The 26,655-nt window shown below is 41.4% G+C and overlaps 1 protein-coding gene and 1 non-coding gene across 3 annotated transcripts; both read left to right on the forward strand.

Moving 5' to 3' along the window:
- Nucleotides 1-409: 409 nt before the first annotated feature.
- RC3H2 (ring finger and CCCH-type domains 2) lies at nucleotides 410-26,415 on the forward strand. 2 transcript variants are annotated; one of them, XM_064727498.1, is made up of 21 exons: nucleotides 410-516; nucleotides 7,487-7,783; nucleotides 9,145-9,262; nucleotides 9,711-9,944; nucleotides 10,785-10,960; nucleotides 11,056-11,256; nucleotides 11,637-11,769; nucleotides 12,009-12,127; nucleotides 12,509-12,621; nucleotides 13,199-13,507; nucleotides 14,254-14,468; nucleotides 15,402-15,829; nucleotides 16,239-16,409; nucleotides 17,240-17,395; nucleotides 17,662-17,875; nucleotides 18,040-18,124; nucleotides 18,642-18,723; nucleotides 18,871-19,005; nucleotides 19,553-19,660; nucleotides 20,313-20,461; nucleotides 21,071-26,415. In XM_064727498.1, exons 2-21 carry the CDS (start codon nucleotides 7,553-7,555, stop codon nucleotides 21,267-21,269), a joined length of 3,576 nt encoding a protein of 1,191 aa, XP_064583568.1. In that variant the 5' UTR covers nucleotides 410-516; nucleotides 7,487-7,552; the 3' UTR covers nucleotides 21,270-26,415. The 2 variants fall into 2 exon arrangements, with proteins under 2 accessions (XP_064583568.1, XP_064583569.1); XM_064727499.1 differs by having other exon boundaries at nucleotides 20,313-20,442; nucleotides 21,071-21,228.
- Nucleotides 11,435-11,548, forward strand: LOC135455181 (small nucleolar RNA SNORD90). The gene has a single exon (XR_010442276.1). It is a non-coding gene; the product is annotated as a small nucleolar RNA SNORD90 (small nucleolar RNA).
- Nucleotides 26,416-26,655: the final 240 nt, after the last annotated feature.

Genomic DNA, 26,655 nt, shown 5'->3' on the forward strand with positions numbered 1-26,655 from the left:
TCCCTTCTTCCTCCTCAGCGCCAGCAAAAATAAAGTCATCAATTGCAATTTAGAACGACAATTAATAATCGACGCTAGCGGCGAAAGTTACCGATTAAATTTTAAAAGGACAATAAATAATCGACGCCAGAGGCGGACGTTGCGCACCGAGGAACGGCTGAGGCGGCTCTGCCCGAAGGGCGCCACCAGGGGGCGCTGGCGGCGCCGGCCGCCGCTCTGTCACGCCGTCTCTATGACCCCCGCTTGCCCCTGGCGGCACGGCCCGTGCGGCGGGCGCTTCTGCGCCTCCGTCTCTATGGTAACTCCCTCCCGCCCTCCGCGCGGTCACGTGCGGCGGGCGGCGCGCGGGTCTCGCGAGAGCGGCGTCGCGGGGCGTGGCGGCGGTGCCGCTGTCAGCGCGATGAGGCGGCGCCGCCGGGGCTCCCGCCGCTGCCTCCGCCGGGCCGCGCGCCCGCCCCATGGCGCGTGAGGCCGGCACCGCCCGACCGCGCTCCGGCCGCCGCCCCCGCCCAGCAGGTACGGACCGCACCGCGCGGGTCGGACCGAGCTGCGCGGGGGCGGCCGCCGCGGGGGACGCGCTGACCCGCCGGGGCCCCGCCCGCCCCCCCCCAACCCCCCCCCATCACCCACCCCGGCCCTTCCTCTGCCTCCCGGCGCTGCGGGAGCCGGGCGGGAGCGGCGTCGGGCTGAGCCCGCCCGGTGCGGCCCGTCGGGGGCCGCTGGGGTGTCGGCGCCCGGCGGGCCCCGCCAGGCCGCGGGGCCGGCCCGGGGACCCGGGCAGCCATTTGGTGGCGGCTCCGAAATGACGGCGGGAGCAGGGCCGGGCGGCGGGAGCGGAAAGCCAGGCCCGGGCCCAGGAACGGGAACCGGGCCCCGGAACGGGAGCCGGGCCCGGGCCCTGGAGCGGCAGCCGGGCCTGGTGCGGGAGCGGGGCCGGGCTCGGGTGCGGCTGACAGCGGCCTGCGGACCGGGCCAAACCGCGGGGGCACTGGCGGGGCCGCCCGGCGATCCCGGCACCGGCGAACGGAGGCAGCAGCTCCCGGTGCCCTCCCTGGGAGCCGCAGCACCGGGCAGTCCGCGCTGGGGTGCCCCCGGCACCGGGGAGAGTCGCAGCGGAGCCATGAATATTCCCGGTGTGGAACGCTCATGGAACTGTGCGTTAGGGTAATGGTGGAGCAGAGCCGGGGTGGGAGACGGGCCCTGGCACTGCACCCACCGTGCCTTGCTGGAAGTGTCTTAAACGCAAAAACACACAAGGGCTGAGCAGGAAAAGCGTGTCCCGGTTCTGCTGATGCTCGAGGTGCACGGAGGGTTTCCAGGAGAGTGTAGGAGTCAGCACAAAGCGCAGAAGGGCAGCAGAGTGGTGGGAGAGTGATGAGTGTTCAGTTCATCCAGGGTTCAGAGGAGAATGGCATGGATCTCTAACGAGGGAAAATAATGGCAAAGTTTAGACAGGCAACCAGGAGATTTTCTGATCTAGGCCTGTTTAATTTCCATGCAAACTTAGAATTTTGTTTGGGTTTAATTGTAGTTCCTGTAGCTTCTCTTGTGGTTGTTCTCTCATGGCCATTATAGCTACATCATAATAATGAAACTAAAATTGAAAACAGTCCTTTGGATTACAAGGGTGTAAATTTGCAATTGTGGCAGAAAAGATCTAATTTTAAATGAGAAGCAACCAGTACAGCTGTAAATCTTCTGAATCTAAAATAATACTATTCTTTGACCTTTGGTCTTTCCTAAACATCTATGGAAACACTAGAAATTGAAACTTACGTGGCTGGTATAAGTATTATTCCGTGAAACACTGAAGTCTTAATTTTTATAGTGAATCATTTTCCCAAGACCTTCATGCCTTTTTTGTGAGCTTTTTCTTGTTTCTGCCTTGTAAGCAAAGCTTTCCCCAAGAAAAGGTGTTTTTATTAACTTGTTTTTCTGTCTTGTTTGAGGTTGGGGCCATTTCTCTCAAAAATACTCAATTCTAACAAATTTTAGTGTCACTGCTTTAGATATCCCAAAGTGAAATCCTGATCTTGATCTCATTTATTTAAGGCTTTGTTGCTTTAAAATAGATAAAATATTTACAATACCCAAATAGTAATAGCTGATGGCATTTGGTGATATTTTGTGTACCCTTAATGGGATGAATGCTCAGGGTCTCTCCTTGCTGTCTGGACAACCCTAAGGAAAGGAAAAAATTATTTGTCCACAGGCATCTAAAGCCATTCTGTACAACCTTTAAAAAGGCTTTCCAGCTCCTGTGGAGCCCTGTGTTTTCTTGCCTACATCTCAGAATAGAAATGGTATTTCATTGAAATGGTTTAAAAAATACTAAAATACAGAATCTCTCATCTAAAAAAATTATAGTTTAAATATGGAGGTCCTGTAAAAAAAAAAAAAAAAGCTTGGAGAACTAAACCATACATGGGAGTCCTTATTCATTGAAAATATTACTAAAAAGTTCGGAGTTCTACACTGTATCTCCTCTTGGTGTAACTGTGTCAAGTAGATCTGCTTAGAAAATTCACTTTCTCTGCATTCAGAGAGTTCAACTGATTTGGGTGGCAGAAAAAAATTTCATTTATTTGCCCTTCAGTCCGTCCTGAACAGTCAATACTGTTAGAGAAGCTGAGTTGGTATCAGGCTGGTGGCAAGGACAGGCTCTCCTTTCAGGGACACCTAGGAAACGCAAGGAAAAACCCACAGTGGTGTTCCATAAGTGTTTAGGGAACTTTTTAAATCTCCAAACATGGTTTGTGGTGGAAGGGAGGAGCAGGTGGGAGCTGCTGAGGGTGCCCTGGCTCTGGTGTTGGTTTGGGGCAGTTAACCCTGAACTGAGTGAACTTGGGCAGTCACTGAGCAACCACCAGTGCAGATTTATATTGTACCCCTGTGCATAGGAATTACTCTTCAGCCACATGTTTTAAGGAGGCAGAGGGGATTCAAGCTTTGATTTTTTAACCAGTTAACAGGAGAATCCCATAGGCAAAACGCAGTCTGGGTATGTGTCAATGTTCAGCTCTGTATTTGGGGCACGAGGAAATGGAGTGAAGCTCTCAGGGAAGCTCAGGCTGGACACTGGTAAGAGGCTCTTCCCCCAGAGATGGCCAGGCACTGGAGCAGCTCCCCAGGGATGTGGTCGTGGCACCGAGGGTGCCAGAGCTGCAGGAGTGTGTGGATGATGCCCCTGCACTCTGCTGTAGTGCCAGGCACTCCTGCAAGAAGCAGAGTTGGACATGATGGGTCCCTTCCCAGCAGGATTTGTATTGGTGACTTTTCTGGGACTTGAATTGGGCTGCAGATACTCACAAGAGCATTATTGTTCAGTGAAATAATACTATATTTAATGGTCATTGAAGACTTTACATGTAGAATTTTCACATGATGTAAAGAGATTTGCATGTGACGGATATTATGGAGTGTAGAAATAAGCAAGGCACCTCAGTAAAGAGGATTTATTTCAATTTCAAGCCATCGTAGCTGAATGATGCAAAGCTGTTACAGGGATGGCCCTTCCCTAAGGCTTTAATGAAGCCAGTTTGTTAGATCAGTGGATGATGGCTGTTGAAGAGAAATCAATAAAAAAATTAATAACGTATTCCAGGGAATACATTAATACTGATGATTATATTATGTGATATGTGAGTTTTTGACCCAGTCAGAATGCTTTCAGGAATAACTTAAAAAGGAAAGGTGGAAAAAGCTGCCTCCTTGTAGTGCAAACCAACCATTCATCTGCATAAATGAAAAGTTTAATAGAGATCACTTTAAAAAAGAAAAGACAATACCGTGGTCTCTGCAGTCAGCATTAAGAGCAAGTCAATATCAAGGACTCTTTAATTTAGTGATTCAAAATCAATTCAATTCTAAGATTTAGGCTTAAATCCACAGTAGGATTGTAATTGAGCCTCAGTTGTGAAAATGCCATATAATTTCAAGTTTTCCAAGCGTTTCCTTCATCTGTGGAGAAGACTTCCCTTTGTTGAGCACTGACAGAATTATTCCATGTCTCATTCTCACCCAAGCTCTGCTTATTTGTCTTTGCCACGGCCCACAAGGGGCCTGATGGAGGCAGCCTGAGCCCAGCAGAGCTGACGCCGTGGGGGAACTGAGTTAAGCCTCGAGCCCTTTCTGTGATAAGGGGTGAAACTTGCCTGTCTGCATTTTGGCAAATGCCCTGACTGAGCAGTGTGGGAGAGGAGCAGACTGACAGAACAGCATGAACACCTAAGCTTGCTTTCTTCAGGAAATCAGAATTGAATTCTGTTTATCGTGTCCAGAGGTTATTGAGTAAGCGTAATGATTTAGATTAGTTGTAGAGAATGTCTTGGGATTAGGTAGCTAAAAGTTAGTATAAAATTAGTGAAGACATCTAAGTCTTACAACTTCCATCATTTGTAAGTGCTACAGCTGTTTGAGGAAGGTCTTGAGGTTTCACTTCTATCCCCTTCCATCTCTCATTCCAACTTAATTAGATATTCTAGTCTAAAAGGAGAAAATCAGTCCGTTATTGTTACTCTGATCCATTACTGCAGTAGGAAAATACTACTGTTTTAAAAACACAACATTACTCAGCTGTACTGGTTTTTATTATTACATAATTTCTGAACTTAGGCTTGTACGTTTCTCAGTTTGTCATATGAAGGATTGCTTCTGGTAGCAATACTACAAAACTAATTGTAACTTCACTATGTAATGATCTTTTACATAGCAACTGCCATGAGTTTTCAGACTGCTTCCTTGTATGTCTGGCCAGTTTCTGTATCAGCCATTTCTTTGGGATTTGTTTTTTTGCAGGGTGCTTCTACTTTGACGGGGAAGAGGAGCCCTGTGTAGTGTAGAGGTAGATAACACATCTGCCAGAATGAACAGACAGACCAAGGGTGGCTGTTCTAATAGAGTGTGCTGCCTGTTAAAAACAGAATCCAAAGGATTTCTAGTTTACCTCTTTTTTTTTTTTTCCTCTCCTTGTGTTTGCTCAGTTTAGAGTGCTGGAGCAATTTGTTCTTCAAGAGGACATCCCTGAAATACATTGTTTCTGACAAGGAGCAGGAATCTATTAAACATTTGGCTTATGTTTTTTGTAGGAGTTGACATGGTAATTAGGAGATGTGAGATTGTTTTCCTACACACTGGGGTGTAAGAGTGGCAGGAGAGCTGGCAGGCTCAATAAAGTATGGAGATTCCTCCCTGTATGGCTGCTTGAAGTTTTGGGAGTCGAGAGCTTTTCCCAGCTGTTTGCTGGCTTAATTAGATTTTTTTTTTCCTGTCAAGAAATCTGAAGGTCAACACATGCTTAGTAGAGTCTGTCATTTGGGATGATTAAACACCCAGAGATAGATCTTTAAAAACCAGTGGTGCACACTTGAAGGATCTGCTGTGTTCATTTCTATGCTGGTCAGGAAAACAACTGTATTTTAAAAGCTCGTAAACAGAGAGGTGGTTTCTTGCAAGTCTCTGAAGCACCTGTGGAAACCAAACGTGGGTATTGTCTCAGAGCAGAGATCCCCGTGTGTGAGATAATTAATGAGCAGTGTGGACACGGAGCTCGTTAGTGACACACCGGCAGTGGAGCTCTCTGTGCCAGCCTCTTAAACTTCTCCCCATGTGAGTCATGGCAGTCACACACTTGAGAGTGCTCTGCTCTGTGCTGTTCCTGTGTCTTGCACTGAAAGAGCACCACTGTCAGCCCTAGGTCAGCAGTGAGCTTGTGTTGGTGTTTCATGTTGCTGGTGGTGCTGCAGAAAGCTTTGAGGAGCGTTCACAGGCTGGCTTTGCTGCATCTCTTGTCCGGCTCTTTCGGAAGGGAAGCAGATGTGCTAAAGGAAATGGCGGGATTTCTTAACAGAGGAATAAGAAATCTTTCTGGGCCTGTTGGCTCAGTGTTTGGCTTTATTCTTATTTGTTCTGCTTTTAAATTTCCTTGGTTAAAAGACACATGTGGCAATAGCATGTTAAAGATGACTGGGTTTGTTCATCCCTGCTAGAGCTTTGACTGTGCTTTCATAGAAGCTGGAGGAAAATCTGATTTGTCCAGTACATGGGAATTTTCTGGCTTCTGTTGGAAGTGTAACCTCAGCAGTTTGGTTTTGAGAGGTTCAACTTCCAGTTTGGTGTGTTTTACTATGGGAATTCATTTGAGGCAAAAATTGCTGCATAACATTAGAAAGCTCGCTGAGATAAGGACATCTTGTACAAGTATCCTGTTACTTAAAGGGCACTGAATGTTCATAGTACTAAATAGGATTTCTAAACAGATGGTCATAATTAACATAAAATGCATCCACAGATAAGAGTCTATTTGGTCTTCTAGTAATTCTTTCAATGGTCGGGTACTTTAGCATTAATTAAACCATAGCACAGCCAACAATGGAGCTGCAGTAAGGAGTTTCTGAATTTGAACACAGAGGGGAGATCTCAGCTTCCTCAGAACAATTACCTTTTTTCTGTCATCAGAGAAAAAAAATAGAATGCTAAACATGTAATTAAAACATTTGTGAATTTGCATTTGCAGCAAGCTTGTTCATAGCCTTGAAGTGACCCAACTGGTCTGTAGGTTGCCTGGAGAGCAAACACAGCAGCACATCCCAGCCCAGGGTGGGGCTGCTCCTCCGGGGTGGAGCTCTCAATGTAAATCCTGATGATGGAAGCTTGCATGAGAAGGGTTTCAGTGAACTTCTTAGGCCTGGTACCTTTTTCAGGAATGTGACTTCTGTAAGATACAACAACAATCTCCATAAAGCCATCTTTTCTTTGCAATACACTTTTGTAAACAATTTCTTTGGTGTTACTGCACAGAGTGAAACATTTCAAGAGACAAGGAAGCCATCTGAAGTTATTGCTTGCCTTATCATAGGTCCTTAATACCTGGATTTTACATACATCAAAGATTTTCTTGCTGTGAGTTCATGGACATAGTTATATGTAAGGTAGAAACATGAAAAGCAAAATTGCACACAGCGATCTCTGCCCTTGAGTGCTCCAGTTCCTGCAAGAAAAGGCGGAAATAACACGAGAATCATAAAACTGAAAACTGGTCTCTCACTCTTAGTGTTTTCCTATGGTTCTTGATATTTGTTAGTTGATTTGTATTTTACAGAAAGAGAAAATGTGTTTTTAAAAAAGCAAAGCTCAGTTTAGTTTGGTGTCTGATTAAGTCTAAATAAGATCTGCAGAAGGAAGGCATTGTTTTACTTAATTTCAAATGAAAAGAACATTCTAAACCACACCCCTTCCCCCCCCCCAAAAAAAAAATTAATGCCATTTATTGTGAATGTGTTAAACTTAGGGTAGTCTGCATTAATTTAGTTCATGAGCCTTTTTTGGTACAGTTGTTAAATGAACCCAGAGTTGGGGTTTTTGAGTACTTCAGCATAAGGATTTGGTTTTGTTCTTGGTAATATTGAAATTGTGGTCTGTTTTTTAATTAAAAGTTATTCTAAATTGCCAGAAAGCATGTTTTAAATACTCTGTTATTCACTTACAGCTGCCAAAACATAGTACAGTGAAATAATGGTCTGCTAGCCTGCTAAACAAGTGTCCAGCTTCCACAATGCCTGTGCAGGCAGCTCAGTGGACAGAATTTCTGTCCTGCCCAATCTGCTACAATGAGTTTGATGAGAATGTGCACAAGCCCATCAGCTTAGGTTGCTCTCACACCGTGTGCAAGACCTGCCTGAACAAGCTCCATCGCAAGGCGTGTCCCTTCGACCAGACCGCCATCAACACCGACATCGACGTGCTGCCCGTGAACTTTGCACTCCTGCAGCTGGTTGGAGCCCAGGTATGGCTGAAGCAGCTCTTTGTTCTGCCCCTTGGTGGTGTTGCCTTCTCGTGCCAGCTGCAATATGTGTGCTGCTCCTTCTTCCTCATTTTAGCCCAAATAAATGGTAAGGCTTGACTTTGGACTCTCTAGGAGTCCACACGTACTCTAAAAGCAACTTCACCATTTCAGGGCCATCTTTCTCATAAAATGAAAGCGTGTTCTAATTGTAACCTGAATTCTGATTTAAAAAGGCTCTTGAACTGTGACTGGAGAAAAATTCCCATTGGGAAGCAGACAATTGTCTGTCCCAGTTGTCAGTAGAATGAGTGAACCTGCAGGCTGCACTCGTTCATCTTAGCCGTGTGAGAAATCTCGTTCCTGAATGCCACACGTTTGGAAGTGGCTGTTTAACCAAGTTCCAGAAGTGTGTGTGTATAATTTTTTTTAAATGTGCTTGATGATGGCTTTTCAGTTGCGTTTGCAGACACTGGCTAATCAGGCCAGGAATGTTCCCTGCGCTGTCTCGTAGCAGTGGCAAAACAGTGATTATATAATCAGTACTGCACTTTATGGAGACTAAATAAGTCTGTTCCCCTTATGCTGATTCATGTGCTTTTTCATGTTACTCTCTCTCTAACACCTTGGTGAGGCAGTAAGATGATGTTATTTACGTGGCTTTTTAATGTCCTATCACATGCCTTGCCTCAGCTATTGGTAATGACATTATGTCAGAGTGTTTTTGTTTCTCAAGTTCACGTGATCCTTTCTTTTTTTATGTGTCAGATCATTGTTGTGATCTTACAACATTTATTTTCATGGTCTCCTAACTTCTTGCAATGTATTCCAAACAATTAATTTATTATGACTAACACTCCCTCTGTTTTCCTTATCTGACCTTGTTATTCTATATCAAGTTTTTTTCCACTGAGTTAAGTTTCCTGCTTCTTCTCTTGGAAGATTTCAGCATGCCCAAATGATGCTTAAATAATTTTCAAACTTTGCTTTATTATATTCTTGCTAGTTCATTTTATCCTGTAGCTTTTTTTGTAATAAATCATGCTGATCTGGTATACTGATCACCTTCTCAAATCTGGTGTTCTTCATCTTTTAGACATTGGTTATTGTTTTCTACCCTGCTTCTGTTTTTAAGGTGTTGAGTAATAACAAAAACCATTTTTCATCACGCTAATCTTCATCTTGGGCCCTTTTTGTTGCTCCTGATGCCGTGTTCATGCCCTGGGTGGGTCCTGTGTTTCCCTGCTCTCAGAGCAGTGCACATCTGCAGTGTTATGTAATTCATGGTGATGTGGGTACCACTGGGGAGGTCAGCCAGGTGTATGTAATTCTGCTCCCCTTTCCTCCCCCTTGCATTTTTTTAGGTACCTGATCATCAGACAGTAAAGTTGAGTAATGTAGGAGAGAACAAACATTATGAAGTAGCAAAGAAATGCGTTGAGGATTTGGCACTCTACTTAAAGCCATTAAGTGGAGGAAAAGGTGAGTCTCTGCTGAGCAGTGGAATTTTGGTGTAGCTTGCTTTGAGCAGCGTTGTGTTTTCAGTACTGATTGTAAATGTCAGTGAGATAATACTCTCATTTTTCTAATAAAATAGCCTTGTGTCTTTAAAAGCTTATTCACACTTGTGACACTTGTTTGTGGTTTTCGTATTTTTAAGTTTACAAAATACTCTGTTTAATAATACTGCCTTGGGGCTAACTTTCTACTGAAACTGAACTTTCCCCAAAGGATGGCTTTGATGTCAGTTTAAGATTTTAATTGAAGTTCTTTTTGGTAAAGAATTACACAGAGTTGCCTAAGAGAAGGGAAGGTACCTGTGACTGGTATCCAAGTCCTAGAGAGAGACATACCCTGTTAGACATTCTTTGTCTCACTCAGATGAATTTGATGAGGAGCACTGCTCTGCCTTCTCTCCCTTTGTCTGAAGGTGTTGCAAGCCTGAATCAGAGTGCACTGAGCCGTCCCATGCAGAGGAAGCTTGTGACACTGGTGAATTGTCAGCTGGTGGAGGAGGAGGGTCGGGTCAGGGCCATGAGAGCAGCTCGGTCGCTGGGAGAGAGAACTGTCACAGAACTCATCCTGCAGCACCAAAATCCTCAGCAGCTTTCTGCCAATCTTTGGGCTGCTGTCAGGGCACGAGGGTGCCAGTTTCTGGGACCAGGTAAGGGTCCTGTACATCTGCAGCAGAATATTTTTAGCTGCACCTTTTTCTTTACAAAAATGTTTTAAAATTTCTTCTGTTCAGTTGAAGATGTTCTGCCAGAAAGAAAAGAGAAGGGGAAAAAAACCCCAAATAATAGTAAAATCTTCTGACATAAAGTCTTTGGTTGTTTCCCCTGCTGGTCCATTAAATGTTCTTTGAAATTGGGAGGAAGTATTTCAAAAATCCTGGCAAAGAGGAGTCAATAAGCACAGGCTGTGCAGTTTGTAATGGAGTGTAGCAGGCTGGCTGTACTGCTGCCTGTTATTGGGATTGAATAGCTGTCAATACAATCAGCCTAACCTCAGCTGCAGCATACTTTTGAAATTTGTAATGATTTATATCTCTGATAGAGGACAAATTAATTGTTAAGAATGCCACTAAAGCAAGCACAGAAGCAAGAAAATTCTCTTTAAAGTAGAAGTTGTCCTTTCTTGACTCCTGTAACTGTTGATAGCATCCCAGTACTGTTGCCATATTTGTTTTTTGTTTTATGGTGTGGCATTGAAGAGGTGTCCAAAAGAACAATGGCTACAAGACTGCCCAGTGGAGAAAAGTATAAAAACTGCACTACTGATGTGTTTATTACTGGGAGTTAGTCTTAGCTCTAAGTTTGCTGTGTTTAGAGTGGTCCTGAATATTTCTTCTAAACTAGCAGCTTTCTTTAAAAGTTTTTAAGTAAAACAAAAAGCAATAAGGAATTACATTCAAGATGATTTAGATGTTGCTGCTTACCTGTTCAAATAGAGCAGCCTTGCTGTTTTCTGGAATATATTTAACTTTCATTTTTGTGTGTTAAAGCTATGCAAGAGGAGGCACTGAAACTTGTATTACTGGCACTGGAAGATGGCTCTGCACTCTCAAGAAAAGTTCTGGTACTTTTTGTCGTGCAAAGGCTGGAACCAAGATTTCCTCAGGCCTCTAAAACAAGCATTGGTCATGTTGTGCAGCTACTGTATAGAGCATCATGCTTTAAGGTAAAACACCACTATTGTGCTGTGCAGCTGTTTTTTATGATAAACATGGAGATTTTTGGTCAAAGAAGGAATGTTTAACTGTTACTGTTTCTTAGGTCACTAAAAGGGATGAAGATTCTTCTCTGATGCAACTGAAAGAAGAGTTCCGGAGTTACGAGGCTTTGCGGAGAGAGCACGATGCCCAGATTGTTCACATTGCCATGGAAGCAGGACTCAGAATATCACCAGAACAGTGGTCTTCCCTTCTTTATGGAGACCTGGCACATAAATCACACATGCAATCCATTATTGACAAGGTTTGTCAAAGGAATTCTTTTAGTATCTTTGTAACATTAGTTTTGACTATTAAATGTTACAAGAAAAATCAAAGAACTCCAGGAATTAACTTTTTGTTCACAGTCCTATCAAATATTAATTAAAACTAGATTAAAATTTTTTCCCCTGATGTAGCATATTTATCATATGAAGTACTTTAATTAACTTTTTGGTGTCTTATGATGAAGCTTCATAGGGCAGATTCTGAGTTGAGAAATAAAATTTCTCTCCACTGATCCTCTCTATATGCCATCTGAAGACACTTTATATTGCATTTAGGAACCAATGTCATTAATATCTTTATAAGATCAGCAATTGACAGTTGTAAGTTGAAGCACACTAATGCTCCCTTTATTTTCAGCTCCAATCTCCAGAATCTTTTGCTAAGAGTGTACAAGAATTGACAATTGTCTTGCAGCGCACGGGGGATCCTGCAAACTTAAACAGGCTGAGGCCTCATTTAGAGCTCCTGGCAAACATAGATCCAAATCCAGGTATGCAAATCAAGCTTTTTAAACTTTTCTTGGTATTCTTCATATCTAGCAAAGTAAATTAAGATGATAACATCCGTTCCTGGTTTTGAAATTCCCATTGATGAACATCATACACTCTTCTTCAGGGTTCTCTGAGTTCAGTCCTAGTACTTGATGGTGTAAAGTGATATAAGGTGTGCCTCTTATTTATGATACTGGAATTACTGACAGAGTGACAACCCTGCTTTTCATCATTTTAGATGCAGCATCTCCAACATGGGAGCAGCTGGAAAATGCCATGGTGGCTGTGAAAACTGTGGTCCATGGGCTGGTGGATTTCATTCAGAATTACAGTAGAAAAGGCCATGAAACTCCACAGGTAACCAGACTTGATCATTGCATCATGTCTTCAGCTTCCTCTCCCATTTACTGGGAGATGCAACTTTGAAGAATTACTGTTGATATGAAATATTTATGGCCTTTCTTGTGGGATAATTGATGATACTGTTATTTACTGCATTCAGATTTTGAGAACCTAACATTTGTGAATACGGAATGCAGCAGAGCTGGCCGTAGAGAAATCCATACAAGGACAACTTAGCCCCTCAACAAGGAGTGTCCTTGTTATTCTGATTAAAAATGCAAAATGTAAAAACATGCCATGGATATATTTTCTGTATTTTAAGCCTACTTTTATGTGAATGTCTGATAGATGGTAAGAGGAATGTCTTGTGGTTTTTGTTTGTTGTTCTTTTTTAAGCCACAACCAAATAGCAAATACAAAACAAGTATGTGCCGAGACCTTCGACAGCAAGGGGGGTGTCCAAGAGGAACAAACTGTACATTTGCTCATTCTCAGGAAGAGCTTGAAAAGTGAGTGTGGGAGACTTTTTCCTTTTTTTCTTCCTCCTTTTAATTTAAATCCAAGCAATCTCCAGAGATTTGTGAAAACATTCTCTTCCATATATTCATTCGTTTGGAGGGCCTCTTGACATGACAATTCTTTATATGAAATTGAAGATACAGCAGAGCAATATCTACAGACTAATTCCAGTCTTATTTTTTATTTTACCCCATATGAGGTAAAATTTCCTTTCCTACAATTGAGTGCAAGCTCAGTGTCTTTCAAGGATTGGTTATATTACATACAAGAGAGAATGTTAATTACATTTTAATTATTTAAGGAGTGAACTGCATTATTGAACAATATGCAGCTCTGCATTCTTGAAGTTGTTTTCACCCAAATGCATTTTCAAAGAACTGCAGAATGGGTTATATAAGAAGAGAGATAATTTTGGGTTCCAGTTGTTGAAAATAAGTTTGTAATTTTTGATGTCATGTTCCATGTCAATCCCTTCTTTTTGCTAGTTTTGCCAAATCCATTAAGCTTCATAATAAGCACTTTCTATACCATCCTGTCTTTTGTGTGTTTGCGCGTGTTTGTTTGTAGATATCGCTTGAGGAACAAAAAAATCAGCGCAACAGTGAGAACATTCCCCCTTCTAAACAAAGTTGGCGTGAACAGCACCGTCTCAACCACCACGGGAAACGTGATCTCTGTCATAGGAAGCCCTGAGGCAACGGGCAAGATGGTGCCAAGTACAAATGGAATAGCTAATCTGGAAAGTGGGGTTCCCCAGCTGATCCCCCGCTGCGCAGACACCTCCCTGAGAGCTCTGGACAGCACCAAGAAGGGAGGGAAGGCTGGAGCCAATGGCCAGAACGCGTCTGGGTCCCCCACAGAATCACTTCCTGAAAAGTAGGTGGCGTTTTTACATCAAGGCAATTCAACAGAACATTCTGCTGTTAGATCATCTAAAATAATAAATGGGGGTGGTGGGTGGCCAACAGATACTGCAGTGTGGTCCTGGCTTGCAGTGATTGCTGGTGCTCAGTGGCTGCAGGGCTGTGTAAGGTCTTGCACTGCAGTGCATTGTTTTAGCTGTTCAGTACTCATGTGCAATCTAGACAAAATGGTAAATCTCTCCCTTTATCTCTTACTCAGTTGTTCTCAGCCTGGTATCTTAATTACCAGGCTTAATTATCTTAATTAGGTTATTACATGAAAAGTTATGGCATACAAATAAATTATATACAAATTGCATACCATTGGGTTATTACGTACAAGTATGTTACTACATATTGTAACATAATTGTATATGTATACAGAATTTGACATTTCCTAAAACCAAGAAGTGCAGAGTGTGCACTTCCTTGAAACCTTCCAGTTCTGGGATTTTCATTTAAAACTTTTTAGATAATTCTGCAGGAAGCACTGAGTCTCTAAACCTTTGTCTTTCTCACAATACTCTTACAAAGGGTATCAAAACATTTATGCCCACTTTTGGGTTCTCCTAGGAGAAAGTCTAAAATGTATCATCAGTTCAGGGAAAATTCCAGAGGAAATGTCAAGACCCAAATTTCCATGTTATGTGGGAGTGTACATGAAGAGGTGACTGAAATAAGTGAGGATCTGCTTAATGATTTCTTGGTAATCCTTTTCAGTAAAATCGGTTCTCCACCCAAGACTCCTGTAAGCCAGGCAGCAGCTACCTCAGCTGGTCCTCCTAATATTGGAACAGAAGTTAATTCTGTGCCTCCAAAATCCAGCCCATTTGTTCCCAGAGTACCTGTCTACCCTCCACATTCTGATAATGTTCAATATTTCCAAGACCCCAGGACTCAGCTGTCATATGAAGTTCCACAGTACCCACAGACAGGTGAGTGAGATCAGCACTGATTAAGAAATAGCTCTGAACTTTTCTCTGGAAAAATATCTTTTATGAGAAATAAGTTTTATGTCTGTTTTGTCAATGACTATTTTATTTTATTTTTATTAAATATCAGCTGAGTGTTCTCTTAATGGGATACTAATCTCGTTAATTGCTGGGTATGTGATGGACTTGCAGTTTGCTCCCAGTGTTTGTGCTGTACGTTGTACAGCTTGTACTTCAGCCTCCAGAACTTGAACCTCAAGGTCTTTCATGTACTTTTTCCTTTGTTAGCATTTAATTGTTTATATTTAGGCTTGCTCTTGCCATGGCCCATCCATGAGGGTATCCCTGGGCAGGATTCAGAGGCATAGCACACTTCTGCTGGGAGGCTTACACGTCTTTGTGCTTGCTGGAATGTTTTTGAAAGGTTCCAGTTATCTTTTTAGGTTGCACTGTGCTTGTTTATATTCAGGCAAACAGTTGTGGATTTTAGCACTGAGTCATTCACAAACTCTCTAAAGGTAGAGATGTTCTGGCAATCCTCTCCAAAGAAAGAGCAATAAATCAAGTGTGAAATGGTTATTTATAGACTTTTTATTTTTTAGTAATATTGATTTTTATTTTAGAGAGAACCGTTTTAACTTCCTATATAAAGACTTGCTGAAGATGCTGTGTTTTCAGTTACTTAGTTACACCACAGTACATAGGAGCAATATTTTCCAAACTGGGTCCAGTTGGTGAAGGGCCAGCACTGCAACTGCAAATGGTTGTCTTACATGAAATGATATTTAACAGACACGTGGTAGGGTCAGTAAGAGGTTTGTAAAGTGTGACTCCTCATTCTCTAAAGGCACTTACCAATGCTATTTACGGTTTTAGAAGGTGTAAAATTTGGGTCATTTGTGGTTGCATTAAAAATGCCTTTTTCCAATTTTTAAGGGTATTATCCAGCACCTCCAACAGTACCAGCTGGTGTGGCTCCCTGCGTTCCTCGCTTTGTGAGGTCCAATAACGTTCCAGAATCCTCCCTCCCACCTGCTTCCGTGCCATATGCCGACCATTACAGCACATTTCCCCCTCGAGACCGCCTCAACTCTCCCTACCAGCCTCCTCCTCCGCAGCCCTACGGCCCCGTCCCTCCTGTCCCCTCTGGAATGTACGCGCCGGTCTACGACAGCCGGCGCATCTGGCGCCCGCAGATGTACCCCCGAGACGACATCATCAGGAGCAATTCCTTACCTCCCATGGATGTGATGCACTCATCTGTCTATCAGACATCGCTGAGGGAGAGGTACAACTCTCTGGATGGGTATTACTCTGTGGCTTGTCAGCCTCCCAGCGAGCAGAGGACTGTGCCTTTACCGAGGGTAAGTGAGGGCCAGGAAGGGAAGGCTCTGTACAGACTTGGTTCTGAAGGTCATTACTGGAAAGTTGGTAAATAATTAGCATAGACCTGTTTATTACAGTAATCGAGACGTGTGACTTGGACAAAGTTCTTGTTTTGTTTTTAACCTTAAAATGGGCTTGCAAAACAGACCACTGTCATCTGCATCAGGACCAGAGCCCCTTTGCCTCTTTATGTTGCTTGAATTAATTGCATATCTAAGATTTGACTTGCCATACACAGGCCTATAAATTCTTGTGAAATTCTTCAAGTGATATCAGTGGAGGGTTACAGACCCAAGGAAATTTGGGGACCCAAGTGTGTCCCATGCAAGTATTTGCCTTCTGATTAGAGTATGATGGGATATCCAGTCCTGTATTTATTCTTTCTAGGAGCCTTGTGGTCATTTGAAGACTGGTTATGATGAGCAGCTGAGACGGAAGCCAGAGCAATGGGCACAGTACCACACACAGAAAACTCCTCTGGTATCGTCAACCCTTCCTATGGCAACACCATCTCCAACACCACCTTCTCCTCTCTTCAGTGTAGATTTCAGCACAGAGGTGGGAAGCCAAAGAACCTCTTTATTTTCCCTTCCTGTTTCTGTAAGATGCCATTTAATATTTCTAGGAAATATTTTCTACCTGCCATTTATTGTTCATAAAATTAAGTTAATTTTCTAGCAAAAGGAAAGTTATATCTAATAGTGATGCAATTCAATTTGGTATTAAGGTGATGTGTAACATGACTGCAGAAAAAGGGTCAAGAAGTGAAGTGATTCAATTCAGCTTCACTAAATGAAATGTAATTTTATTGAACTCTGTGAACCTCCAGGTTTTTGTGTAGGGAACAGCGGTTGTGTTTTCCATTAACAAGTACATTGCCTTTGATAGTCCAAATGGCTTGACTTGATGACTAGCCTGAATCAAGCTTCAAGTCCTTATCAAGTCCCAAAGAATAGATTCCCTTAAAAGTGGCAAAAAGCACTGGCAGGACATCGTGTACTTCTGTGATAAGTCCTATAAAGAAGAAGGGGAACTCACATTAGCACTGGCTAATACATTAAAGGAAAATGCACGGCTTCCTCTCAGTTAAGTTACTGTAGATATTTGCCTAAAGAAACCTGACACTAACACAGATTCCAGTCTCTCATTTGGTGGGCCAGGCAGTTATTTGTATGGCAGAGTTTGCCCTCTGACAGCTGCCAGGGGCACTGTTTTAAAATTTGACAAAACAGCTTATGTTGTCCCCAAGTCAAGTCTTGAATATGGCTGGAACTCCTTGATTGACTTTTGAGATAACATTTACTGCTATTTAATTAAATTATCTTCTCATTTGAAAACTGAATTCCCTGTTTTTATTATTCACTGCTTATTTATTCCCTTTTCTGTAGTTCTCAGAGAGTGTCAGTGATTTGAGTGGAACTAAATTTGAGGAAGACCATCTCTCTCACTATTCACCGTGGTCTTGTGGCACTATTGGCTCTTGTATAAATGCTATCGACTCAGAGCCCAAGGATGTGATTGCCAATTCCAATGCCGTGTTAATGGTAGGGGTTTTCTGCATGTTCTCTCATTAGTGTGATGATCCTTACATGCTGAAGTGTCTTCTCTTTGGTTAAACCAGCCTTTAAAAAAAAAAAAAGTCATAGCTTCCATTAGTAGTATTTTAAAGTAGTTCTGCTCATTTGAAGTTATTTGGAATATCCTTTCCCAGTTTTGTAAATAGGCAACTATAATGAGAAGTTACTGGCCACCTGAAGAGTGTGCATAACCTCAAATGAGTCCATGTGTCTCCTGTCTCCTGAATATGTAGGATTTGGACAGTGGGGACGTTAAAAGGAGAGTGCATTTGTTTGAAACACAGAGAAGGGCAAAGGAGGAAGATCCTATAATCCCGTTCAGCGATGGACCCATCATCTCCAAGTGGGGTGCAATCTCCAGGTCATCCCGCACAGGCTATCACACAACAGATCCAATCCAGGCCACTGCTTCCCAAGGAAGTGCTACTAAGCCCATCAGTGTGTCAGGTACAGCTTCAGGCTTTGTGGGACAAGAGTTCATCATTTCTGCACACCATGAGCGTTTCATCCTCTCTGTGCTTGCTGCAGCTATGAAATGAAATAGCTAAAGAACCTGTATGTCCCACTGAAGAGCAGAGAAGATAGTGAATGCTGTCTTAATTCTTTTGCAGATTATGTCCCTTATGTCAATGCTGTAGACTCGAGATGGAGTGCCTATGGCTCGGATTCTGCCTCCTCAGCACGTTATGCGGAACGGTACGGACTCCTTCCCGAGCTCTGTTCACAGCTTTTCCTCTAGCTTGCAGTTCTTCAGAGCCCTCTGTGTGTGTGGGGAATCTGGAATGTCTATTAATAGACATTCTTAATTTTAAAGTAAAAGACTTTTTTACCTATCCAGCATAAAGCCTTGGAAAAAAGTAGGTTAAAGCTTGTGTAGTTTTTAATACTTAATGCAGTTAATAGTGCACAATTACTAGCAGTGTATCCCTTGAGAGATCTGTCAAAGAACTGAAGTCAGGTACTGCCAAGTTGTCATGTCAAAATCTTGAGTAGTTTCAGGTTTCCTTGCCACATCTTAGCTGTGTAAAATAAGGATATATGCTTCATACAATGCCTTGAAGTATTATGAGCCACAGTGAAGATGAAGAACACATTATCTAAATCACATCTAGTTTCTGTCCAAAAATCTAACATTGATAGACTAATGAAGTTATGGAGTGTTTGATTTAGAGAACTTCTTTTAAGTCCTAGTTTTGCCTTTTTTCTTTTAAAGGGACAGGTTCATAGTTACAGATTTGTCTGGTCACAGAAAGCATTCCAGCACTGGAGATCTACTGAGTATTGAATTACAGCAGGTAAGACCAGTTATTATACCATGAGGGTTTTTTAATTTAAAAGAAATTGTTTAGTAAAGTGTTTTAAATACATTTTTCTTAGTGTAGCTGTCTGACTGCACATGGTTTAGGTGTAGTGTTTGGTAACTGGGCTGTTTCTTTCCATAGGCCAAAAGCAACTCCTTACTCCTTCAGAGAGAGGCAAATGCACTTGCCATGCAGCAGAAGTGGAATTCTCTAGATGAAGGCAGTCGTCTTACCTTAAACCTTTTAAGCAAGGAAATTGATTTGAGGAATGGTGAGGTAAAGAAAGGGGTAATTGGGATGAAACAAATCTTGGAGGGTGTTTATATATATATATATAGAATTGCATGAATTTTAACTAAGAGTTGAAACTTGGTTTTAATACTCCCAAATATTTATAGCACGTTGTTTGCAAGCTAAGTTGCTGTTGTTGCATTCAGTTATTTCCCTGAGATAAGGCAGGTGCACCTGCTATGCTGCTGCTCCAAACATGCATTTACAGAGTGGGAAGAATGTGACAATCATTTTCATGCAATCATTACTTTTTTTCTATTTGTACATGTTATAAATCTAAACATTTTGTCAATGGACTCAAATTTCTTTAGTATTCATTTTATCTGTTTCAGTACTTTATTGTGATTGGATTTAGCCTTGTATCCTATATTGTCCATGCCTGAAGTTCATTTTTGTCTGACTAGCTCTCTTGTACTGTAGAAATGTTGTGTGCTAGAAACGCATCTTCTATTTTCACTTCAGTTCTCCAGTGTTGTGTGAAGCCAGTGAAAAGCCAACTTGGTATTTAGAGAACATATTCATTCTTTTTTAGACTGATTATCCTGAAGACTGTGCAGACACAAAGCCAGACCGAGACATTGAATTGGAGCTGTCAGCCCTCGATACAGACGAACCTGATGGGCAAGGGGAACAGATAGAAGTGAGTACAGAAATCTGTGTGCCTAAAGAGGTCACTGGGTCTTTTCATTAGGCCTTATAGATTAGTATGTTGATAGCAAAGCCTTTTGGTTTCAGTCCTAGTAATGACATCCAACATTTCCCTTATTGGTATATTTATTAATTATTAATAAATTATTATTAATTATATATTATATATATTATATTATATATTATTATATTATATATATTATATATATTATTATATATAATATATATAATAATATATAATATATAATATATAATATTATAATTATATATAATTATTATATATATTATATTATATTATATTATATTATATTATATATATTATTAATTATTAATTAATTATTAATAAATTATTATTAATATTTAGCACTTGGGGTCTTGTACTTATCACTCATGTACCTGGCAGTTAATCCTAGTGAAGTTAAAAACAGCTCACAGTTTATGCTGCTCTTGTCATTCACAGCCATCTTTGAACAACTGGCTTTTCCTTTAGTGAAATGTGGTAGACATTCTAATAGCATGACATGAAATGAAGGAGTTTTAGGACCAGACTCCTGTTTCTATTAGCATAATGTAGTGGAACTTAACAGGAAAATGTAAAGCTGGTAGGGACAGGGTTGATGGGCATTTCTCCTTCTCTCTTGTAGGAGATTCTGGACATACAGCTGGGGATTAGCTCCCAAGAGGATCAGCTGCTCAATGGAACAACTGTAGAGAATGGGCATCTGCTGAAGCAGCACCAGAAAGAATCTATGGAACAGAAGAGACAAAGTTTAGGTGAAGACCTTGTGATTCTGTGAGTGTTAGACAAAACAGCAGTGTCTGCCAGTGTTAGACAAACAGAAGCATCAGAATAGTGGAAGCATGGTTGTGTAAGGATGAACCACGTACCTGCTCAGACTTGGATTAGACATCTGCATTGTTTGTACATGGTGGAGTGAGAAGAACCTGTTAAGAAATAGAATTAGGCCACAAAGCTGAATGTCCCAGGCTGGTACCATTGTTCGTATGCATCGTTGTAATCGTACACACTGAACCGTGTCACAGCTGTTCAAAATACCTTTCACAGTCAGTAAGCAAAAAATGCAGAATATTTTTATAGTTAACAGAAATTAAGAAAAACTTCAAAAGGTTAAATGGCGGACTGTTTGCACAAATCTCCACAGAGAGGTAGATTTTGAAATACACTATTTTAGGTTTCTATGTTCTGTAGTCTTTAATGAGTAAAGCAGCCTTTGAAAATGAGGCAGACTACTTTAACATCTCGAGCGTACCATTCCAGAGGAAGATGTTTAGCCTGTTGCTAAAAAGGAGTTTGTCAGTATTTATTTAATGCACACAATTCAGTTCCGGATACTTGTGCATGTCCTTGTTTAATATTTGTGTAACTTATTTTTCTCCTCAGGGAGGAGCAGAAAACAATCCTGCCCGTAACTTCTTGCTTCAGTCAGCCGATCACAACATCTGTTAGCAATGCAAGCTGCCTGCCCATCAGCACATCAGTCAGTGTTGGCAGCCTCATTTTGAAAACTGCTCACATTATGTCTGAGGATAAAAATGACTTTTTAAAGCCTGTTGCAAATGGCAGGATGGTTAACAGCTGAAAGGCATTCATCTTTCCAGCTTGTGACCACACCATGGAAGCATTTACACTAGCTTTTTATATATATAATATATATTATATAATGTATATTTTTTTTAAAAAAAATAATATTGGGGTCATGCATTTCCTGTGGACTCTTTGATACTTCAAGCCCCTCTCGCATTAGCATTCTGAAGAAAAAAAAAAACTTACTTTAGTAGGGTAAGGCGTTCACTTTCCACAAATGAATGGAATTTGGACATTGTTTTACTTAAGCTTAAAGCAGCTTTTTATGAGTTTGTAGCAATCCGGTGCGGTATCTGAGCCATTCTTGTTGAAAATGGCTTCTGTAGAAAACTAACAACTCAGTTATTTAAACTAGCAGGATCCTACGATGATACATCTAGTGAAAGGAAGACTAACTTATTTGTCTCTATTTTGTTTCACAAGAGAAGAACTTTTGTCTTGTTGCAGCTGCTTTTTCTTTAGTTGTGGAACTTTGCATGGAGTCTTGTTTCCTGTTGGAAGACTGAGAGGTGGAGATTTGGACTTGAGGCTTTTACAGGGTTAACACACCATTAGCTTTGCACTGCTGTGTTACTTGCAGGTCTGTGGGGCAGTGCTTTGCTGCAGCTTTTGGTTTCCATTCCCCCAGTTTATGCTTTAGTACTGTAGATACACATACACAGGCTACTTGTCCAAGTAAAGTTATCAGAAGTAAATCAAGTGCCTAAGTCCTCCAGCTAATGTACTAGGTATTGGTTTCCCCAAGCTACACATGAAACAATTTTCAACGATTTTGAGAGGTTATGCACTAATGTAACAGCAATTTTGGGTTTTTTTTCTTATTTTTCTTTTTTTCGTTAATAGTTCTCAACTTGGAGATTATAGGATCCAGATGACTTGGCAAAAAGTATCAGGTGCTCTTGGCTTTCCTTTGAAAACCCTGTATCTAGTGTTTGCACTGACTAACAAGATGGTATTGCTGTTTTTTGTACTGTTTTGTTTTAATTTAAACTAAATATTGGGAATTTAAGGTGGTTGTAATTACCTTTGTTAAATGTTGTTAATCATAATCTTGTATTCAGGTTTAATTTTTGTTTATTCAGTGGCAACTTATTTTCAAAGACCTTGAAAACACAATGAGATAGCATTATCTGACCTTCAGAGTGCTGAAAACTGTATGAATTTATGCCCTGTTAAGAGGTGACTGAGAATCATGTTAGACATGTCAACTGAAAATTGGTTTTCATAAATACACATGAACTAGAGCCCTGGGCATATTTTTTTTGAAAAGCTTAAAAATCCACTTTTTTTTTTCTTTTAAGAAAGCAGGACTCTCCTTCCTGATGATTACTATCTTCTTGTTTGTCCTCTTTCTTTTCTTTGTGACAAGTTTTACATTTTTTTATGTTTTTATTAACTTCTGTGAAGTTGTTTACTCTGAAAATTGTACTGGAATATTTTAAGCCAAGCTGATCTTTCACCAGGTGTACTGCATGTAAGGGCTTTTCCTGCTAGCAAAATGCTTAAAGAGGATCATGTTACTGGTCGTCTGAGTTGTTATTTTACAAAATCACAGCTATGTGGTCGGGTAAGATTTTGATAACTGTTTTGTGCACGCTTCTGGGGGGTGGGGGTTGGCATTTCCCTGAGGGTTACTGATTAGACTAAGTAAATATTGGTGTTTGATATCTCTCCTAACGAACCTGTCCATGAAATAATTATGTTGTAAATATACCTGCAAATCCAAGGGTTAGTTTTGATATTCTGGTGTCAGTATGGAAGATCTTACACATCTATTTAATACTCCAATGTCAAGGAATGTATGTAGAAGAGCAGTCAAGTAGTGTTTTCTTAGTTTCCTTTGGCTGTTGCTGTACCTTCTCCAGCCAGTGCCACCTCACTCTAGGGTTAGACTGACGCTTCTTTCACTCGCTACGTGAAGTGAATGGATACAAGAACCAGACCACCTTTGTCACCTTAACTTATTTCCTATTGATGTTAACTTTAACTTAGAATGTTAGACATAAATATGATTGTTGTATATTTTATACCAAGACCATTCTGTAAATATGAATTTATATTACTTTTGAAATGCTTCTGAGATACTATTATTTGCTGTACAATGTAATTCCAAAACAGATATGCAAACAAGTATGTCTCTTTCATGGATATTTAAACAGTGAGATCTTCCATGTTGAAGGTGATGTAATTTTTTTAAAAGATTTTTAAATTTTAAATTGCTATTTTGTTACAAAAATAGAGAAAATATAAAGGTTTGAGAAGTCCTTATTTGCCCTCAGGGAAAGAGCCCTCTGTGCACCAGAACTCCACAGAACATCTTCAGCATGATCTGAGGGTGAATATATACTACATAAATTGATTGTGTATTTACCTTAACTTTTTAATTTTAAAATGGCAATTTTAAAAACTTGGTTGTGCTCTGCTGGAGGGGGTTGGGATAAGCTGCTTACACACATTTGCCTGTTTGTCCAGTGAAATAAGCCTGACATATTCCTGCCAAGGTCTTGGCATATTTAAGAACAAGTGTATCTCTAGACTCTTGTCTGCAGCAGGGGCTCCCGTGATAGAGCAGTTCTCTAGGATGACCGTACACTTCATGTGGAAAGTTGGCTTTCAGCTGAGGCTAGAGTTTTCTAGTTGAATTTTTAACCTATAATGACAGGCAAAATAATTTGAGGGTTTAACAGCATGTCAGCTTTTCTTAGGGTTTTAACACTGACTGTGTGGTTTTTGCCACCAAACTGATGCCCTCCAGTGCCCTGACAGGGAGAAGAAGCTGCAGGTGGGAGCACCTGGCTCTGGCTTCCTTCTCTGTTGAAATTTCAGCCCATGACCCTTTACAAACAAGTATGTATTCATTTGTTAATTGTAAATCAGGTGCCTTTGGGCTATGGAAGGGCTTATTTTCTGACACTGAGAGAGTGACTTACCTTTGTGTGTCAATAGCAGTGATGCCCATTTAGGTTTTGGCCTAATTTACTGTGCTGTCAGAAAAGAAGGCCCGGAGCAGATCGGGGAGAGATTGGCTCTTTTGCTTTGCTTGGACAAGCATTTTGGGTTGGTTTGGTTTGGTTAATTTTTTTTTTTTTTTTCCCCATTAGGGGTACAGCAGGGATTTCACATGCAAGAGAGACAGGAATTATTAGTATCTAAGTTAATTGTGTTGCCTCACTACCTGGATTCATTCCTTGGTTTGCCTCATTTCCCACATAGGTCTTAAAGAGACTAATGCTTGTGCTGGGAGAATGCTTGTGTGAGAAAGTAACTATCTGTACATTCTTAACATATACTTAGAGCAGAGTGATTGCCCTGCTACTGATATTTTGTTCCTGTAAACAGGTGACAAGAAATGAATCTTAGTGTTTATGCAGATTTTGCATTGTAGAATGTATACTAGACCCTTCAAAGGCAAGGTTAGACTCTTTGCAAAGCAAACTGGCGTTGGTTCTTGGTAGTCTAGTACAGGGACACTAAAGTTTGGCATTTGATTTAGGAAAAAGAAAACAGTTGCACACAGCTGATTATGTTAAATAACCTCTTAATTAAGCTTTTTGTAGAAGTCTAATTTGGAAGGTTTTAGTGTTTTGATAACTCAATTGAAATTTTAATTTCTCCTGTACTCAAGAGCTGAATGCTGTTCTTGTATAATAGTGTACTAGGCTGGATGAGGTACAAAATAATGCACAGTGGTCAGAAACAGCTGAGGAAAGAACGCTTAAAATAACTCAATCTAAACTCAGAATAGTTCCAAACATTGGTTTTGTTTGTTTTAAAACACAAGTTGTCAAGTTGTACCTGTTGCTGTACATAAACACTGTATGCCAGCAGCTCCTTGATCATATTTGTGAACAGACTTTTCATTATTAGACTGGTATTAAAGGAAGGTGTTGAATTTGAGAGTGTAACAAAATGAGAAATGATCAGATGATCTATAGGATGTAAAAGTCCATTTTTATGTTGTAGTTTAATCCCTTTGTTAGGAAGTTCCCTCTCATTGAGGGACCTCTTCTGCAAGCAGAACACAATAAATGTGCTTTTTTAAATGACCCAATTTCCCAGTATAAATGAACAGCTGACTTTGGCAGTATCATCCCCCTGCATCTCTTTGCTGGCAAGGGAGCAGGACAAGGGTGGGAAAAAACCCCAAAACTGTCACTGATGAAATGAAACAAATCTGAATAATCTGAGTGCCCAATGCCCAAACATAATTCCACACCCCATTTATTTAAGGATACTTATGGAAGCTTTTAATCACTCAAGATTCTGCTGTAAAAGCTGAAATAAAGCAGAGCCTGGCTGCGTTTCTTACTGCCAAAAGCCAAGGTCATTTGCACATAGCCCATGGATTTCTCCAGAGTAGATCTCCGTTACCCAAGGCATGGGAATGCATGCGTTTTCTTAGCTGGGCAAACAAGTACATTATACAGTAGTTGTGATACAACACACGTGGCTTTGATTTGTACTGCACATACCCACTGTACAGCCACTCCGAAGTATTGTGGTTAGCTTGCAGCATCTGCTGTCGCATTGATACTGTTTACTGCGTATTCTTTTCCCTGGAAGTTTTAAAGAAAATTTTTTTTTCTTGTTGCATTGATTACATTTTATAAATTTGCTTAGCTGGAAAGTTTGGGAAAAGAGGCCTGTTTGTCAATTGTACAACCGATTGTGAAGCTCTAGTGTGAATATTTTTACGTCTGTATTAGACATTTTCTTTGCAAATCTATTGTTCGATTGAAATGTAAATGAAATAAAAGATGGTGTACACCCATCATGTATAAAGCAGGCACCATCGCTACGATGGATTTAATGCTCATTTTTATGGCGCATTCTCAGCTTCTATTTAAAACTATAATTTAAAGAAAAAAAAAATCTGTAAAATGAAATGGGGATATATGGGGGAGTAAATTCTATTCCGTTTATTTCGGTTTTGATTCCCAATGGTAATGTTTCCCTTCGTGTTAGAGTAGGGGGGTCCCGGCGGGGCCCGTGTGTCGCTGTAGCACTGACGTGCAGAGGTTGTAGCTTTGGCTGGGCACGGATAGAGCATCCCGGTTCGGTGTTTGAGAGACTCGATGGAAGAAGTTTGCAGTATTGACATGTATTTGCATGCACGAATAAAAATTATTTGTCCACCTTAACGGGCTGTGTGTCGTCAGCGGGGGCTGGGGAGCTCCGGGAGGGGCGGAGGGAGCGGGGCTACTCCGGGCTGGGAAGCGGGGCCGGGGGCCGGGCCGGTGATGGTGCCGTTCCCTGGGCGGGCGGTCCCGCCGTGCCGGTGCCGATCCTTGGGCGGGCTGTCCCACCGTGCCGGTGCCGGTGCCGTTTCCTGGGCGGGCGGTCCCGCCGGGCCGGTGCCGTGATGTGCTGTTCCCGGGCGG

Source organism: Zonotrichia leucophrys, chromosome 17, assembly GCF_028769735.1.
Source record: "Zonotrichia leucophrys gambelii isolate GWCS_2022_RI chromosome 17, RI_Zleu_2.0, whole genome shotgun sequence".
NCBI lineage: Eukaryota > Metazoa > Chordata > Aves > Passeriformes > Passerellidae > Zonotrichia > Zonotrichia leucophrys.